General features: G+C 47.6%; 1 protein-coding gene and 1 long non-coding RNA gene across 11 annotated transcripts in view; one reads left to right on the forward strand and one right to left on the reverse strand.

Annotated features, from left to right (window-relative positions):
* LOC121143652 overlaps window positions 1–19101 on the forward strand; it is a 72408-nt gene that overhangs the window by 31043 nt on the left and 22264 nt on the right. The gene's annotated exons all lie outside the window — the stretch shown is intronic.
* Window positions 3410–18649, reverse strand: LOC101832949 (F-box/WD repeat-containing protein 12). 7 transcript variants are annotated; one of them, XR_005880936.1, is made up of 12 exons: window positions 18503–18623; window positions 15275–15346; window positions 14403–14440; window positions 12308–12468; window positions 11812–11930; window positions 9941–10150; window positions 8351–8509; window positions 6808–7018; window positions 6257–6432; window positions 6048–6175; window positions 5063–5253; window positions 4795–4945 (listed from the first exon to the last, which is right to left on the reverse strand). XR_005880936.1 is itself a non-coding variant. In XM_040755960.1 (10 exons), exons 1-10 carry the CDS (start codon window positions 18590–18592, stop codon window positions 3833–3835), a joined length of 1311 nt encoding a protein of 436 aa, XP_040611894.1. In that variant the 5' UTR covers window positions 18593–18649; the 3' UTR covers window positions 3410–3832. The 7 variants fall into 7 exon arrangements, 2 of the variants coding, with proteins under 2 accessions (XP_040611894.1, XP_040611893.1); XR_005880935.1 differs by lacking the exons at window positions 4795–4945; window positions 15275–15346 and adding an exon at window positions 3410–3851 and having other exon boundaries at window positions 18503–18649; XR_005880934.1 differs by lacking the exon at window positions 15275–15346 and having other exon boundaries at window positions 18503–18649.

Raw genomic sequence — 19101 nt, forward strand, 5'->3', positions numbered from 1 at the left:
ACTCACAATGTCAGAATTCAGCTTTTCACTGCAGGGCAGTCAGGGTGTCAGGCACTGGGTGTATCATGTATGGAGTGAGCATCAGTGAAGCAGCTGGATGTATCATGTATGGAGTGAGCATCAGTGAAGCAGCTGGATGTATCATGTATGGAGTGAGCATCAGTGAAGCAGCTGGATGTATCATGTATGGGGTCAGGAGCAGAGAAGCAGCTGGATGTATCATGTATGGAGTGAGCATCAGTGGAGCAGCTGGATGTATCATGTATGGGGTCAGCATCAGTGAAGCAGCTGGATGTATCATGTATGGGGTCAGCATCAGAGAAGCAGCTGGATGTATCATGTCCCCAGTCGGGAGCAGAGAGTAATGTATTAATGCATGCATGCTTGCTGTACTCAGCTTGCCTTCTTAATCTTCTGCAGTTGAGGGGATGAGTCCACTCTCCCTGCCCATGAATTTTCTAGTTCCACCACCCAAAGCCTCACTGAATGCCTTACCCATCAGCTTGACATTACACACAGTCCTCTAGAGCACAGGACAGTGGAATCCACTGATGTTTAGAACAAACAGTGGCGATGGCATGGTGAGATGGTGGATTCAATCTTCCAGTCTAGAATGTGCTGTATGCTAACTCACACTGCCATGTCTCACGAGCTCATGAGGCTAAGATCCAGCAATACAGGAGTGACCCTTTCCACTGCTAGAAGTGGGAGTGGTGACGATTCTTTCAAAGCCCATAGAAAATGTCCTCATTTGAACAGAACCTGTAATTACTGAGTGTGGGGGGGGCGGGGGGGGAGGGGAAGGAGGGAGGAGGGAGGAGAGGAGAGAGGAGAGGGTGGAGAGAGGGAGAAGAGGGGAGAGGAGAGGGAGAGAGAGGAGAGGAGAGAGGGGAGAGGGAGAGGGGGAGACAGAGAGAGACAGCAGGAAAGGTGGGGGGTTATAACTGTGAACAGCAAGGGTAAAGATTGCTTGTTCATGTTGGGAATAGGATGGAGGTTACTTGGGAACTTCATAAGGTGTCTCTAAAACTTTATACCCAAAAGTGGCTTTTAAGGAACAACAATGAACATAACCTCAACTGGAGGGCTCAGACTGAGGAAGGTCTGGGTCACCCCACCAAGCAACCTTCCCAGATGGCTAGATTTTAACTGTCCTCACTAATATTTGGAGTAAAGGGGCCTCCTCATTGTATCCCTGACTCATGTCTGTTAGCTTCTTTGGGGACTGAGTTGACAGCACGCCTTTTAACTTTATGGTGCCTTTTGGTATATAAAAGGTTTACATTTTGGTCAGGCTGTGTACGCTGCCCACATCTGTAACCCCACACCCAGGCGGTGGAAGTGAGAAGGTGCAGGAGGATGGAGAGTTCTAGGCAAACCTGGGTAATGAGCCTCCCATCTCAGATTTAAAAAATTAGGACTTAGGAAGAAATTTTATGCGATGCATGGCATCTAGCAAAGACGGAATCCAAACACTTGGGAATTCAAGTTTTTCTTACCCAGTTGTTTGTGTTGACTGGTCTTCAGAGCTTTAGAGGGTGGGCATTTCCGGCTAGCAGCACATGTGGTGGGGACACAGTAGCTCTGGGCGAGGTGATGTCACACTTTGCTCCATACCACTTCACTGTGTCACTTTTTATTGAAAATCAGCAATCTAACTTGGCTGTTTTCCAGTTTGTTGTTCATGTGAGCAATCAGAAATCCTTGTCCCTACAAGTTTCTTGTTCATTCCATAATACCTCTAAAAGCCTGCATTCTTATATAAAACACACTATGTATAAATAAGTATTCTGATGTCATGATACCCAGTAAATAAAAGTGTGCTTCCTTTATAAGATAAAAAGATGGGGGGCACCAATTAGGGATTCTATCATGGGTTATCCGTAGTCCCGCTTTGAAGCCCCTGTTGTAATTTGTCTGTCATTTTCCTTTCATCTTTTTCCATTTGAGGAATGATAATGTGACGGCATATGGGAGGCGTGTCTTCACTCACTGGGAAAAACGTCCCCTCAGCTTTGTTCGGCATACACCACTTGACCTCACCTGGAGTGCGTCTAAGACCCCCATGCTTTCTCTTGACCTTCTGCTGCATGCATTGATAATGATCTTTATTATACAAGTTGACTTCTCCTTCATAACTCACAGAGCAGCTCTATTCCATTCTCTAACCCTTGCTTCTACAAGAGTGTCTTGACTAGTCTTCGCTCAGCATCCTACCTAGGAACACGGAATAATGGCGTGTTCTTATAGAAAGTCTTTGTTTTTCTCCTGCAGCCTCTACTGTTCCTGTGAATAGAAGACCTTTCATCTTGTATAGTCACTGGCACACCGGCTTCCATATGTGGGTTGCTTTTGCCAGGGGTGCAGTTTGGCTTAGTAATTCTAATGATTTGCTTAGGTTTTTAAAACACAGAAGAGTTCAACATCTTTATAACGTGTATATATTTTTGAAAAATCCTGTGTATATTATCACCTTCAGGTAATACTCAGGTTTATATAGTTCTTTATTTTTATAGTACCAGGGCCTGAAGCCAGGGCCTCACACATTAGGCAAGAGCCCTGTAGCACCCAGTGACACTCGTCTCCAGCCTCCAGTACTCATTCTACCTTTTGGGTTGAGACAGTCTAAATTGCTCAGGCAGACCTTAAACTGACTTGGTGAGCTAGGCTGAACTTGCAGAGTGGCAGAGGTCATAAGCCTGTCCTACCAGGCTTGATTCCTTGGTTTGTTTCTAACTTGGTTTGCAGAAGGAAGGCTCACACAGCTTTGCGTGTTTGTCTAGGGGCCTCTTGCCCAGTTGCACTTATGCCCACTGATGGCCATAGAAGGAAGCGTTAGAACTTGGAACTGGAAGAGTGCAGCATATTTTACAGGGCTCCTCCTGGGGCCCAGAGCACCACACCCAAGACTAGTGTTCACATACTTTCTGCAAGATTAACTCTGTTAACCTTGGCACCTGAGATTCCCTTACCAAACTGGCTCAGCTTCAGAGCAGAATTCCGACTGCCGTGTGCGTTCTTGGGGAGGGCTACCAGGCTCACCCTTGCATCACCTTAATGTCAGAGCTGACACTTCCCAAGGAAGGAATGAAGCAGAATTTCTGCACCCTGAGGATGCTTCCTTGAAGAGGACCTGTAAATGGAACATGCCCACGAGGTCTCCAGCAGAGAACGCTGGCTTCTTGGTTGACCTGAGCCTTCCCATCATCTCCGGAACACGATGACCTTCTTTCTTGCTGGGCTGTGGTGTGTATATCTGCTGGTTTGTTTCTTTTTTTGTCTCCCCTCCTAGGGACAGCTCAGTCCTGCTGATCCCCACCATCAGGCCATGAGCCTGGAGCATCACAAGGTCCTGTAGTGGAGCTGGGTGAGGACTCATCCACTGACAGCTTCAAGGACAGACACTTCCTTTTTTCCTTTAACATTATTTAATATTTGGGAATTTCACATCAGGCACTCCAATACCACTCACCTCCCAGTCCTTTCATATCCTTCCCCCACCCTGCAGTGGTTCCCCTAAATGAAAATTTAAAAAAAAATCATAAAAAACAAAGAGAAAAGAAATGAAAACAACTACAGCAACCTCCATCCATCTTTCTCCCCCTCTCCAACACCTTTTCATTCTTCCTGGCGGCACTGGGAGCTAAGGTGTGTCACACAGTGTACCCTTTTGTTCAATCATTGCTTTGCTTGCAAATGTTCATTGCAGTGAGTCACTGGTCTGGTTCAAGGCCTTTGGTTTCTGGTACACCATCACCAAAGCTCCTCTTGGATCTCTTGCAGCCACCCTGAGTCATGGAGATCCTGTAGTTATTCCACAGGACCAGCCCCTTCACAAGCTCCAGCAGGTCCTAGACAGGGTAGATGTTAGGGTGGGCCAACCTAGGAATGGCTGTGGGCCTGGGTAGAAGTTGAGCTGGCCAGTCCAGGCTACTGGGGCTGACCCCTCAGGCAAGAGGTTCCCCTATACCCATGCCATCAGGATCAGCTCTCTCCTGCCCATGGTGAGGGGTGGGGCCATCTCTCCCACGTGCAGGGAAGCCAGCTCTCTTGCTACAGCATCCAGTGAGGGGCGGAGCCAGCTATGTTAGAGCCAGCAAAGGGCAGGGCCGGCTCAGCATGGAAGGGCAGGCACTCTTATGGCATTATCACCTGTGTCCCATGGCCATCTACAGTATCTAGACATTGTTGCTTAAGGCTGCATTCAGATATGAGGCAAAGCAGTCTACAACTCCTGTCTTCACTCCTCAAACATAGGGGAAAAAAATCCCCATTATGTGAGTCTTAGTTGAAGATACCTCCTGCAGCTGAAGGAATCAGGCTTCTCCTTTCTATGTGGACCTGTGACCCCAGGACAGCGTATCACAAAAGCACGGACATATGTATGCACACGCACACAAAACTCTGAATCCCCCTCAGGAGCAGCTGAGAAGTGCTTTCCATGGAGGCACAGAAAACAGACCTGAGGAAATGCTAAGAGCACAGAGAGCCAGAACCGAGCAGGCCTGGCTGCCTCGCGCCATCTTAGTTCTCCAGCCTTCCCTTTGAAAGTGAAATGCTCTCTTGACCTCCACCAAGTTTCAGTTTTGGCTTTGAGGGGGGACTGTGAACACATACTGCTTTTAATTCACTAACTAACCCGGCCTGGGCTCCCATGCTGACCAACTCTAAAAGCTCTGATTTTCATTCTATTTTGTTGGTACCCTTGAGTTTCTGAGAGGGTCTCACAGAATTCATCTCAACTACAGCAAAGTCGATGTGTGAATGTGTGTCTCCAGTACATAACACAGCGCAGGCAGATAAGAATGTTTTAATGACAGCCGGGATAGCAAGAGCAGCTCTGGTGCAGTTCTGACTCTGTAAGCAAGCAGGCTCTCTAGCACTGCCGCAGTCCACTCCGCCTGTGACCAGCAATCTGAGAAGCCTTAGGCCCGTTGCTTAGCACCTGGAAGACCAGTTGAAGATGGCTACTTAGGCTTTGTTTTTCTGAGTAAGACAACGAAACACAAGACAATAGAAACTACTTCCCCGGCTCATTGTGATCATACAGTAGTCATCTTACCAGCTTACTTCCCACAGCTGACAACATCTTTGGTGAGGAGTTTGCATGCACACAAAGCAAGAGCATCTTCAACTGGCAGAGTCTAGCTCAGCTGAACTTTGAAGCAATATGACCTCAGAATACTTGTTCCATTGCTTCTGGCTTCAACCCCAGCAATGCTCATGCTGTCACTTTTCACGTGGGTAAATCCACTACGAAGCAGAAGGACATGCCAAGCATTAACTTGGGATAAAGGCAAATGTTTACATAGAAAAGCTTTTACATGAGGACGGAATCCGACCTCATCTTCCCAACCCTATCCAGCCCATGCCACCCCCGTCTCCTCTGGGCTTCGATGGGACACGCTACCCCATTCTTCAGGGAGAAGACTGTGTCAGGTCCCTCCAGGAAGTGCTGCCTGCATCACAACGATTCTAGTGTGGTGAGAAACATCAGGGGAAATGGCCCAGATGTGCCTTCGTTATATTAAGTGCATCTCTACCAGTCAAAGGTGGTGTGCCCACATGAGTTCCCAGGACTGACTTTTTCACAAGGCCTTTTCAAGGTCTAACCCTGGTTTGGCCACATGTTCTCTGTGGATTATGCACAAAACATCGAAATCTGTCAGCTATTTCATTTGCAAAGTGTGTGTAATGCAACACGGGCTGACTTTGTGCAACATGGGAGACAACATACAGCGCACAGTGAGACTGGAAATCTGGATCATGGCCTTTCAGTAGCAGAGAAAGAAACACGATGTTCACAGTGGCTCATCCTGAGTCCCAGTTAATGAGGCTGGACTTACTCGTACTCCTTTAGAATCGGTCCTTTGAGCAGATGTGATGTGCACATCTGGTCCCAGCTATTCAGGAGAACGAGGTGGGAGGACCACTTGATGCTGGAAGTTCAAGGCCAGCCTGGGCAACACGTCAAGACTCGTTCCAAAAGAAAGAAAACCAACTGTCTTACCACTTTACAGACACAGGGCAGGAGAACAGACAATTACCTGGCCCATCTGTGAGACCCCCCGAGCAGTTGATAACAGCTCTTGAGGATGGGACATGTATTCTTCTTATCCCATACATAGACACGCAAGGACAGGTCCAAGGAAGAGGTGACGACACGGTTCGGATCCTTGAAATGAAGTCAAATGAGGTATGACTGTGGATCCCCAAGACTGAAAAGCATGTCTCGGGCAGGAAGTGCGGCACTCACCACCCACATGGACGTGATGGGCCTCTGGTGATCCCGGAAGGCCACCAGCTGCAGGCCGTGTATGGTGAATAGCACCAGCTCTGACCTGGAGGCCAGCAGGATCACTTGGGAGCCGTGGCCCTGCATGAGGTGAGGAGTCATAGTGCCCGGCAGGGGGAAGCTGGCCAGCTGTTGTGCTTGGGAGAATAAAAACACACAGGTTGTTTTTCAGGCATGGATAGGAGCTGCACCCAATGATGTAGTGCGGTGAGCTCTGCTCCTGGGCCAATTATTCAGACCCTAAATCCCAGTCCAGAAGCAGCAAAATTCTGGGGTGCTGCCACCCACACAGGAGGGGACCATGGGCTTGTTTACATCTGACGCCCAGGACCACACAGGGAGCAAACATGTCGTAAGTACCCCACCACTCGGGACATGGAAGCACACAGTAAAGTTTCTAGGACACTGGGCTCCTATTTCCCTGAAAGGGAAGAGAAAATGTCCTAGAGGAACAGTGAGGAGCCTGTCCTGAAGCACCAAACTGCAGACTGTGGCCAGCACAGGGACCTTACCCAGGATGCTCACTCTGTCCCTGGACTTGCTGGCCTTTAAACCGAAGGTAGTGATGGCCAAGTGCATGCCACTGTCATCTCGATGCATCACCATCAGCCTGGCTGCCTCATCAGGAGCCCAGCAGGCTCTGGAACTCAGCCTGACAGGGAGGGTGGTGGAGACAGGAAGCTCGTCTTCTAATGGGTGGAGCAAGGGCTGAGTGAAAAACACCTGGGGAAACACTCCGTATAGTCACAGAGTGGCAAGGGACCCCAGCGCTCCCAAAGCCCTCCAGCCAGCCCCAAGCTGACTTCAGCCTCTGGCAGGACTGTCTTTGGCAGCTGGCTCCCCACATACTCACACCCTCTATGCTGGGCCTTACAGGGTAGTCCAAGTCATGCTAATGTCCCCTTCTAGGCTGTGGGTTACAGCATCCCATGACCTCCATACCCAGCTGCTATTCTCTAGTGACTTGCTTCCTTGGGGGGGGTCTTTTGCTGTGCCCCACTAGCTCTTATTTCTGTGGTCTAACTTTCAGTTGAGGTCCTGGCATTCAATAAGGGTTGCACCTCTGGCAAACGACCAGACATCTATGTGCCTGTGAACCAGGTCATAGTCAGGACTTTGTGACGTGCAGGACATTCCTCTTGACCACAGTGCTGGAAGGAGAGCAAAACTGCCCTCCCTCCCTCCCCCCCCGTATGCTCTCCTCTCCTGAACTGGGCCTCACTGTTCCACTGTCTTCACAGCATCCTCAGCACACCAGGCTGCTCTTCAGGAGTATCCTGGTGCAGATGCCCAAGCCCAGACTTGTTCAGAACTGACTTCTTCCCTCACCAGCAGAGAGCTGGCCCTTCCAGATCATAGCACAGCAAAGAGGTGACAGGGACTGAGCTTCCAGGAGGAGAGGCACACCCCTGGCTGGCTATGGGGCTTGGTCCTGTAACGATGGCTTGAGAACCCAGCTTGCAGTCTCGGGGCCCAGGATCTTGAGCCCCATCCTGTGGATGCTGGGCTTTTTATTTTTTATTCTTTTACTCTTTTGGGTGCCCACCACCCGGCTCCCCAAATAAATCACACAGAGGCTTATTCTTACTTATGAATGCCCAGCCTTAGCTTGGCTTGTTTCTTGCCAGTTTTTCTTAAATTATTCCATCTACCTTTTGCCTCTGGACTTCTATCTTTCTCTATTTATGTGTATCTTTTCTTTCCTTCTTATTCTATGTCTGGCTGGTGGCTGGCCCCTTCTTTGCTGGCTCCTCGATCTCCTCTCTTCCCACATGTCTCCTCCTTTTTATTCTCTGTCTGCCAGCCCCGCCTATCCTCTCTCCTGCCTTGCTATTGGCCGTTCAGCTCCTTATTAGACCAGTCAGGTGTTCTAGACAGGCAGAGTAACATAGCTGCACAGAGTTAAACAAATGCAGTGTAAAAGAATGAGACATCTTTGCATCATTAAACCAATGTTCCACAGAATAAACAAGGGTAACACATCTTAAACTAATGCTCAACAACGGCCTCCCATTCCATTAGGCTTACCAGGGACAGGGCTCCCCAGGCACTGACCTTTGGGCCTACACCTGACCCTTGTGGCAACACAGACACCCACTGTTGGTCAGGTGAGCATGTGAGGCTCACAGAGGTGTGAGGAAATGTGGCCACTTTGGAGACCACTCGCAGCTGAGGCACTGTCAGCGTATAGAGGTTCCCTGCAGCACAGGCCACCTGGGACAGAGAGCAGGTAACAATGGGGATTACCACCCTCTTCTGAAGGAGCTGTGCCCTGCTCTTGCCCCGCCAATGGGTGGGCACAGCTCACAGCAATGTAAGTCTTCAGAGTAGAGCCTCAGGCCCCTGTAGGGGTTTGGCATGTGACCCTCTAGTGTCCTTCCAGTCAATGGCAGAGGCAGCCTGCCTATGTGTTAGACATTTAAAATGTTTCCTCTCACACTGATGGCAACTTAAAAAGTCAAAAGAAAATGTGTCCTGGTCTGGGAAGATCTGTCAGGGGTACAAATGTCACTACAATTACTGCTCCATTGAGCGCCCCTATCTAGACACTATCCACACATGCAGGCATACATTCAGGGGATGCCTAAAATTAGAATTATTAGGTCAAAGGGTAAGCATATAGAATTAATAGGTCAAAGGGTAATAAGCATATATAAAATGTTTCACAAAATTAAAACAACCAGAAAACTCTGGAAACTAATTCCAAGCACATTCCCACCTAACATATAGAAAAATAAACATTTCAAGGCTTCTTGGTAAGGTGCCCATCCAGACTGGGCCGCCTGCATGCGACCTGGTGAAGGATGAGAATCAGAACAGGAAGACACGATTTCAAATGCACAAAGGTAGTGACAACAGCTGAGAGTGTGGAGGAAGAGGAACAGCTGGCACCGGAAAGACAGCCAGCTCCAACCATGGCTCTGTGTGTGTGTGTGTGTGTGTGTGTGTGTGTGTGTGTAAGCCAAAGCCTCATTGAAAAGTAAGCCAGGCCTCATTGGTGACAAGGACTTCCTATCTTATTCTCAAGGCAAGTCCACACCCCTCACACGCAGCTGCAGGTTTGGGTGACAGCATGCTTTTTCCAGTGGATAAGTCAGTGCTGGAGAAGACGCATTGTGTCACTGTATGATGCAGGGGGCATTATCCAGGAACTATGGTTTGAGGGAACCTATTTAAAACGGTGCCTCCCTGGGGCCCTGAGTGCAGAGAAGAAACCCAAGTCAGGGAGCCTTAACCCGCTGCAACCCCGGGGTGAGAGCCCTTGAAGGCAGCGGTAGAGGCAACAGGAAGGGCAGACACCATCAAGTTGAAAAATAAGAGTGTCAGGAAGTGCCCGGTGTAGACTGACAGCCCCACCCTTGATGGCCAGGAGCCAGGTTCCCCCTAAAAATCTGGTAAGAATGAATGAGTGAAGAACACAAGAAAGCAAGACCACGTGGCTCTAAAACCACAAGGACTCCAGACAGCAGGGTCCCCACTACAGAGCAAGGCTGATGCCACAGGGGAGTCGGAAGGACGCAGGAGCCTGGTGGAATGCCAGGAAGGGGGTCTGCTGTGAAGAGGGATCCAGACTCCTCCCATCCCAGCGGCTTAGACAAAGAGGCAGTTGGGCCCTGTGGGGCTCCTGAGAATGGGATCACTCACCATCAAGAAGGAGCCCTCTGGGTGGCTACAGGCCTCCATGGATGAGCAGGAGGTCGGCAGGCAGAACGAGGCCCACTCAGATCCCGTATCCGCTTTCCACCCGATGATCAAGCCCTGTGTGTCCACTGTGACAACCAGCTGCAGCAGAGGATAGGCCACCAAACTCACCAGGGGAGCAGGCTGCACAGGGCTGGACCAGATCTCTGTGCCCTGGCAACAACAAAATTAACATAACTGACTGGCACAGGGGCCCATTTATTTCATAGATACAAAGTATTTTCATGAGTCAGCACAAACACACAGCAGACCTTCACAAAATGCTTAAGGAATCCTGTATCTGGATGTAGAAGAAGGGAAATTATGAAAACAAGCAAAATAAGCCAGGTATGGTATCTCAACCCTGCAATCCCAGTGGTAAGGATGGGGCAGGAGGATTGCTGTAAGTTCCAGGTCAGCAAGAGCTAAGGGAAAAACTCCAACCTGGTATCAAGAAGCCAAAGAAAAGCCAAACCGTTAACTGTTAATTTGAAGGATTAGGGAAAGGGATAGAGACTGTTAATTTGAGTTAACTAGATTTTTTATTGTTTATTTAAAGTGACTTTAGCCCCCACGACAAACTAGGAATTGAACCCCAAGCATCATATATGCCAGGCAAATGCTGCCCCACAGCTAAAGTCCTAGCTTGCTGTTTTTGTTTTAGGAGCTTTCAAGGCACACAACCACACAAAGAAGCCAGCTGTGGTTCACACACCCTCAATCGCCTCCAAAGAGTCCACGCAAATACTGTGCTACCGGGAAGCAAGTTTCAGGGTGACACAGCACCAGTGTTAACAACTGAATCTTTAAGGAAGATCTGCTCATGAACAGGACTAAGGTTGGGAAGCCAGGCCAAATGGCAGGAAGGGCTTCAGGAAGGCTGAGGTGTCCCACACTGGAAATAATGAAGTGCTAATTCAATGTCTGGAGCACCATGGTCTGCCTGCAGCCACACGGGCTGTTGAGTATTTTTGTATTTGGTTTAAAAACAGGATATTCAATGAAATCATGTATTATTGGAGTATGCTACTCTCGCCTGTTCATACACTGTCTTGGCTCCTTTAGTATCACAGCAGCAGAGTTAAGTTATGACAGGAGATTCTGGCCTAAGAGGAGTTAAATATTTTTAGTCTAGTTGTTTAAAGAAAACACTGTGAACCCGTATGGCAAGACACTCTATTTTCTCTTGGAAAGCTCAAACTAAGGAAAGCCCTACCCTCAACTTCTTTTTAAATTATCTACTTAGTCATTAGTGTGTGTGTGTGTGTGTGTGTGCGCATGTGTGTGTATGTGTGTCTGTGTGTGCACATGCATGAGGCAGAAAGAGTAGTCTGCAAGTTCTGGGCTAATATGGGCTACAGAGTGAGATCCTGTCTCAAAACAAAGAAGCAAACAAATGAACAAAAACCACTCTAAAGTCTTCAGTTTTTACATCGCACCAGCACTAACAAAAGTTTAAAATTCTAGGGCAGCTGTCCAGTTTGATGTGCACATGGGGAGGACCAAAAGCTGTCATCTTGCAAAACTTGGGCAGCATGAGTTCCAGCATGGAGGCTCATGACTAAGTGGCTTGCAGTAAAGTGAGGAATGTCAAAACAGCTGTCATCACAGGCACAGGGCACAACAACCCCCAGCAAGAGGAAGCCGAGCATGTGTCACGTGAGATGTGTTACACTCAAATTTCAAAAGTCCTCCATGTTATCAGAATGTCCTACTGGTGACAGCTGATGGCAGAGCTCAGATTTCTCATCTTCAAATTAGGGCTCCTACTCTTTATTAAGATGACCAAACCAAGGACACAGTAGGGACCCTTCCCTCCTCAGGGGACAGCTCACCTGATGAAGATCCCAGGCACGCACGGTACAGTCTGAAGACACAGTGCAAACCACGGACCTTGCCATTTCATCAAAGCGGTACTCATGGGGCGAGACGTAGGCCAGCTGATCTATCTTTCCTGGAAGACAACACACGCACAGATAGACTCAGATCTGATGCACAACTGTTCCTCTTCTCTGGTTTCAGGAACACAATGAGTGCTTGCTTAGGGTACACGGAAGAGATGGAGTAATTCATACCCAGGCAGCTGGTGGGTGAGCATTCCTGAGAGCCAAACCCAGTTATAACCAGAGGCCTGGCCTTTCCTCTTTGAGTTTTCCAGGCAACTCTGAAAAGGAGGTGACACCCATTCCTTCCTCCCATGACACAGCATCCAGCAAGACCCACATTCATCAAGTGGCACTTGTCAAGGCATTAGCTGAGACGCCAAGATTCCCTAAGATTTGACCAGAAGAAGGTGGGCATTGGGAGTGGACATGGCCACTATACTCATACCTTCATGCCCAGAAATAGCTTTGCTGATGAAGTCCTGTGGCCGCCCAGATTCCACACGGAACTCCAGCTCAGACCGGCAGAAATAGTACTGCTTCCATGTTTGTGTGCCCAGGACCACTGGGAAGGCTCTGCAGGAGGCCCAGCGGCTCAGACACAGCTGCCTGAAACACAGATGCAAGCTTAGGCAGAGTACAGCAGCCTGGTTTCTGGAGCCAGGAGATGTAGCTTTGGATTCCAGCCTTACCTCTTTCTGGCTTTGAAACCCCAGATAACTCACTGTCCCTAACCAGTCCTCAACTTTCTCCTCTATCAAATGGGGGCAGGGCTAAGAGTAAATGGATGCTGACATGTCAGTCACGCTGTACTTTTTATGCGCCAAACTGCCTTCACGGTAGCCCTCTGGAGAAGGCACTCACTATCATCTTACACTTGGGGACACAGAGGCTAAACGACTGGGAGTCAGGAGTCTGCTTTTTTAAGTCTCCAACTGTTTGTGTCAAACTCCATTTGCCCTGTACTTCTGTCAGGCCTTGTTGCCCGGGGCATACGCAGGGCCGTATCTTCTCCTGAGGTTCATCTATTTATCATTAGGTAACATACTTCTTTACATGTCTGATCTCAGTCTGCTCTGCCTGGTGACTTTAGTCACCCAGCTTTCTTCAGAGCTGTTTGCACGGATGTCTTCCTCCACATCCTTACTGTCAGCGTATCTGTGACTTTGAATCCAAAGTGTGTCTCAGAGATGGGGACACAGCACAGCGCTAGAGTGCTCGCCAAGCGTGCGCACTGGGACTCAGTGGATTTGATCTCCAAATCTTGTAACAAAAACAGAAAACTAAGTGTATCTCATGTATACAGCACTAAGTTGGACTATTTTTCTTTGTCAATTCTGTCTGTCTTTGCCTTAGGTTGTATAATCATCTTTGTTATTTTAGTGTGTTCTTGTCTTAAGCCCCCCCCATTTAACTACCATCATATTTGTATTAAGAATGGTTAAATGATCTGTTTCAATTTCTTTGTCATTTCCTCCACCTCCACCATGTTTTTCAGTTGCTTTAGTGGCTGACTTAAAGGTTATAGCTTAGAATTTGATGCAGCAACGGCTGCACCAGTCACTCCATCCATTCAGACAGTTTCTCTGAGTCACATACTTGGCAAGACCTACCTTTACCCAAATTACCTGGGACTACTTAAAAGTCGGTTCTTCAAAGAGTAGATAGAAGAATGGATCCCAACGGAAGTCCGCTTCAAAACTAACCGGGATTGTCTTTCTAATCAATATTAGCTACAAAGCTAATAAAAAGCAACAAAAGAACAGTGTTCTATGATGCTGAGGATGGAATATGCTAAGATAACCTTGAAATAACCAAGAATTCCAGGGTGTCACCGTTATCCTAAATAAGAGCAGACTCCCTTCCAGATGTGAGGAAGTTTCACATTTGAACAGTTGTTCTCCATCAGGGTGAAAATGTAACTCCTACCTAACCCTCAAGGGCCCTACATTCAGAGGTAGGAGAGGCTGGTCCCCACCCCCCCTGCTGTTAGTTTTATCTTGGTATAAAAGATATCATGTTCCAAAGAAGGAATAAATTAGAAGGCCTTAGAAAATTTAATGTTTTAAGTATTTCTATTTTCAACAGTGATTCTTTTCATGTTATACAGTCTTACATTCCTATGCCATTGTAACATAAGAAGTATTGGGCACAATGGCACATGCGTCCAGTTCCAGGACTCAGGAGGGTTAGGCAGGAAGATCACAAGCTCTCAAGGCTAGCCTAGGCTACAAAGTAAGTATAAGGCCATCCTGGCTAGAAAAATGTATCCGTTAATTTTTCTTTTACTTTTCATTTATTTTAAGTAATTTAACTATACTGACAGAAACTGCAGGAAATGAATCCAGCTGGTTGAGTTGAGTTTGGCAACCCGTCAATGTGCACTCTTACACTATTAACCACAGAGGATTTTCCTCCTGGGTAAGGACCAGGAGTAATCCTGTCTCTGTCCTCAATAGAGGTGAAAGTGATGACAGCACTCAGGAACCACTTCCAGTGGACGTCTCTCCTTCACCACCACCCTTGGCTCTTCCTTCACTCACCTCCACAGCTCCTTGGTCATTGATACCTCATTCCAGACCTAGAATAAGGACAGGGAAAGACAGTATCTGGTCAGTCAGTAAGTATTAATACCTCATTCCAGACCTAGAATAAGGACAGGGAAAGACAGTATCTGGTCAGTCAGTAAGTATTAATACCTCATTCCAGACCTAGAATAAGGACAGGGAAAGACAGTATCTGGTCAGTCAGTAAGTATTAATGCCTCATTCCAGACCTAGAATAAGGACAGGGAAAGACAGTATCTGGTCAGTCAGTAAGTATTAATGCCTCATTCCAGACCTAGAATAAGGACAGGGAAAGACAGTATCTGGTCAGTCAGTAAGTATTAATACCTCATTCCAGACCTAGAATAAGGACAGGGAAAGACAGTATCTGGTCAGTCAGTAAGTATTAATACCTCATTCCAGACCTAGAATAAGGACAGGGAAAGACAGTATCTGGTCAGTCAGTAAGTATTAATACCTCATTCCAGACCTAGAATAAGGACAGGGAAAGACAGTATCTGGTCAGTCAGTAAGTATTAATACCTCATTCCAGACCTAGAATAAGGACAGGGAAAGACAGTATCTGGTCAGTCAGTAAGTATTAATACCTCATTCCAGACCTAGAATAAGGACAGGGAAAGACAGTATCTGGTCAGTCAGTAAGTATTAATACCTCATTCCAGACCTAGAATAAGGACAGGGAAAGACAGTATCTGGTCAGTCAGTCAGTATTAATACCTCATTCCAGACCCAGAATAAGGACAGGGAAAGACAGTATCTGGTCAGTCAGTCAGTATTAATACCTCATTCCAGACCTAGAATAAGGACAGGGAAAGACAGTATCTGGTCAGTCAGTAAGTATTAAGCACCTGAGTTACAAAACTCCACAGAGGGGACAAAGAACGAAACCAGCCCAGTTTCTGCATTCAACATGGCTCAACCTGGAGCATTAAGAACAACAGATAATTAAAAATCATCAAATGATGAAAAAGAAGAGACTCAATGGGGTTGATGAGTCAGGGCCTAAGGACTCAGAGAAACAATAACGAATGAAATAGTGGGCATCTGTTCTAAAGCAGTGTAGGGAAACACACTGGATGCACAAATGATTCATAATTATGAAAAGGCTAGTTTAGTAATTTGCCTCAGTTTAGAGCATAAGGTTTTGGTTGAAGAACTGGGAAAAGGAGCTGGCTGGGTGGCTTCTGCCTCTCCTAAATGTCTCCACGGAAAAATACTGATAAGCTACTGGAGCATTTTGAAAGGGGGAATACCGAGGCGAAGCTGTGTTTAAGTAAGGTCTCTCTGCTTGCTGTGAGGACTGGAAATGACTTCAGATATTTTATGTGGGGTTGCAGCAACGGGGATGTCTTAGAGCTGCCACAACGGTCCAATGGGAACAGTCTTCCAGGGCAGGCGCTATGCAATCCCTGCCCTCACTTCCCTCTGCAGAGCTATCTGCGGTCCAACGGGAACAGTCTTCCAGGGCAGGTGCTATGCAATCCCTGCCCTCACTTCCCTCTGCAGAGCTATCTGCGGTCCAATGGGAACAGTCTTCCAGGGCAGGTGCTATGCAATCCCTGCTCTCACTTCCCTCTGCAGAGCTATCTGCGGTCCAATGGGAACAGTCTTCCAGGGCAGGTGCTATGCAATCCCTGCTCTCACTTCCCTCTGCAGAGCTATCTGCGGTCCAATGGGAACAGTCTTCCAGGGCAGGTGCTATGCAATCCCTGCCCTCACTTCCCTCTGCAGAGCTATCTGCAAGATGCTTAGGATGCCTGAGTGTGCTGTTGCATGCCTGTAACCAGAGCACTTGGGAGATGGAGGCAGGATGATAGGTTTAAAGTCATCCTTGGCTGGATAGCTAGTTCAAGACCAGCCTGAACTATGAGACTCTACCCCAAAAAAAAAAAGAAAGAAAAAGAAAAAAAGAAGTTTTTTTTCATCCAGTAACGATGTTGTCATTTTGTGAAATTAAATCAAGCAAAGATCTAAGCATCTTCCCACTGAAAGCCAACTTGGATGTCAGTTCTCAGATAGAAAATGTAGCATGTGGTGGACTCTAAAGAACAAATGCTAGCCATCTTCAAGATTACTGACCTCGTTTAACTAATTGGGTTGATCATGACCATAAAAAGTTGGCGATACCAAAGGGCAGAAGGAATTCTCTTTCAAAATCTGTCCCTAAACCGTGCCAGTCTACGATGCAGAAACAGTAGGGAAGTCAACTCGAGCCCTGCGCATGACTCATCATCACCTCAGAGAAGTCACTGTGCGATAGACTCAGTTTCTTGACGCGTAAACATGGGAGTGAAACTCAGTAGTTTCCTAGATATGCTTAGAACTATCCTGGCAGTTGTGAGGATACTCTCCGGGCTGAGAAGCCCCTGGGATAAGTGAGCATCCCTATCTTCCCTCCTTGCCAGAGGCATTGTGCTGGCAACTGGGCACCTCTGCTTGGGTTCTGCTTTTAAATTTAGCACTGGGCCACACTGGTTCCATATAGGAAACCAAATTTACCCAAGTGTTCCCCAGACTCTGCCAGGTACTTAGCAGGCCGTGCCAACTCGAGTACACCCTGTTTCAATCATTTTCAGTGGAACCCGAGGCACCGGATAGAAATGGAAGACTTTTTAAAATGCCTTTTTATTAAAAAAAAAAAAAGGTAAAAGTGGCCTGTGTGTAATGTGTTAAATTAACTAACCTATTTTCAGAGGAAGAGATCATGTACTCATTCATTATGTGATTGTGTTAATTTCCACATGGTAGGAATAAGATCACTTCCACAATTTTTGAGACAAATCTGAAGCAAGCTTTATCAAATACTGGCCAGGATGATGGGCACTGGCCAGGCCCATACTTGGAATTCCCAGAGAACGGCACCAGATTACAATTGACAGGAGCTTCTAAAGGCACCACCCACCTTTGTCCAGTAAGGAGTAAGCATACATCCTGATGTACTTCCTGCCTGTCAGTGATCAAGCACACCCTGTACAGATGGGTCAACCAACCTTGTTTACAGAAGTGAAAACACTTGGCTTGTTATCTCACATAGACAACACCCCCCAGCATTGCAGGAAGTTACCTGTCCTTGGGCAAGTAGGGCTTACAGGCTAGAGGCAATTTTGTCTACAGAGATCTAAGCAGGATAATTTAAACTTAAAACATAACTTTAGCCATCTCAATGGATAAACCAAGATTTTAAAAACAATTCTGCAGAGAGACAGTCATGCCCTCTATTTTTCTCTCCAGGGTGTGGTAGGCCAAAGTGTAGAAGACAACACATTTACGAACTGTGGCCATGTAGGGTAAGGTCACAGGCTCACAAAATTTTGGCAATAGATAGGAAGTGAAAGAAGTGGCTTAGGGGCACTGTCAAACTTCCTCAGGTTTAAAAACCAACAGTGGCAGACAGGGAGGTCCCTCGACTGGTCCAGTGCATGGCTAGCACAAGGCTCTGGGTACATTCCCCAGAACTACAAAGGAAAACATTAGATGATGCTTATCTACACACTTGAGGTCTAGGACCTTCAGCCTCACTGCCAGACGTCACCTCTGGGTCCTTTGATGAAGTCTAAAGCATGACACACTTGCAGTTTGAAGGTTTTGGCAGTCGACAAAATTCGAATGAACAGTGTTGGTATCTTTCTGTGGGTACAAGTTTTAAAACTGAACTGGCTTGAAACTGCCTATCTTAGGTGCTTTGCTCAAGCAAGGATTTGTCCAGCCTTATGAACACTGATTCACTTAACGAAGAGACTAAAATTCAAGGCATGCACCAGGTAGTTGGGATAGGCATTGAAGAGAGTTTAGCATCTTTCCCGTCACAGTTCAGTAATGACTCTGGCAGGGATAAACAGACACCTTACATTAATAGTGATTGTGTCGCTCTGTACCGAGTCCTTGAGAGGAAGCGCACAGCAGGGCACGGATAGTGCAGACGACAAGCAGGGCAGAGGCGCGGTCAAAAAGGCAGGCAAAGGGTAAGTGGTAAGGAGGCGCCACCCACGGCCTCCGGGTAAGGAAGGGAGCCGGCGGCAGGCAAAGCCAATCCCTGGAGGGGACTCCGGGAGCAGGGCGACTCCGCCGAACCTCACCTTGTTCACCTGCGCCGCGAGCAGCAGGTCGCGAGCCTCCAGGAAGGAGAAGACGTGCAGCAGCTCGTGCGGGCCAAGCTGCGCGGCCATCCTGCTCGCCAAGCCCCAGCCCAGCCGCCGCCTCTCTTCCGCCACCGTTAGATAAACCCGCCCACCAGCGGAATTTGTGCTTGTTACTTCCGCTCTGGGGCTTGCCTTTCCCTGAGCCTGTTCTGGTCCAGGCAATACTTGAGTTTGGGTTTCTCTGCCTCTTCCCCTAAAATAAGCTTTCGTCCTTGCCGGGTCCTGACTTCAGCCTCCTCTGTGTATGCGATTCTATAATGCTTTTACTACCAACCGTGCCAGCACATGTACATTTGGTCTTTTCCAGAAACTGTTCAGTAGGACAAAGAGTAGGAAGCATGCATCTTCTATTGTAATAAATTGCTTCCTCTGCTATTTACCACAGTTTATAGCTGCTGTTAAAACCACCCACAAACCCTGTTGGGATGGTGCACACCTTTAATCCCAGCACTTGGGAGGCAGAGGCAGGCAGATCTCTGAGTTTGAGGCCAGCCTGATCTACGGAGCTAGTTCCAGGACAGGCTACACAGAGAAAC

The sequence above is a fragment of the Mesocricetus auratus genome, unplaced genomic scaffold (genome assembly GCF_017639785.1).
Source record: "Mesocricetus auratus isolate SY011 unplaced genomic scaffold, BCM_Maur_2.0 Super-Scaffold_100013, whole genome shotgun sequence".
Lineage (NCBI taxonomy): Eukaryota > Metazoa > Chordata > Mammalia > Rodentia > Cricetidae > Mesocricetus > Mesocricetus auratus.

Bases quoted from the DNA above. Each gene is read 5' to 3' on its own strand.
- LOC101832949 (XM_040755959.1), bottom strand. From the start codon at position 18,592: ATGGCCGCGCAGCTTGGCCCGCACGAGCTGCTGCACGTCTTCTCCTTC. The intron at 14,441-18,502 runs GTGAGGTTCGGC...TCCTTATTCTAG, and splicing joins TCGCGGCGCAGGTGAACAAG to GTCTGGAATGAGGTATCAAT. The intron at 12,469-14,402 runs GTGAGTGAAGGA...TCTGTGTTTCAG, and splicing joins ATGACCAAGGAGCTGTGGAG to GCAGCTGTGTCTGAGCCGCT.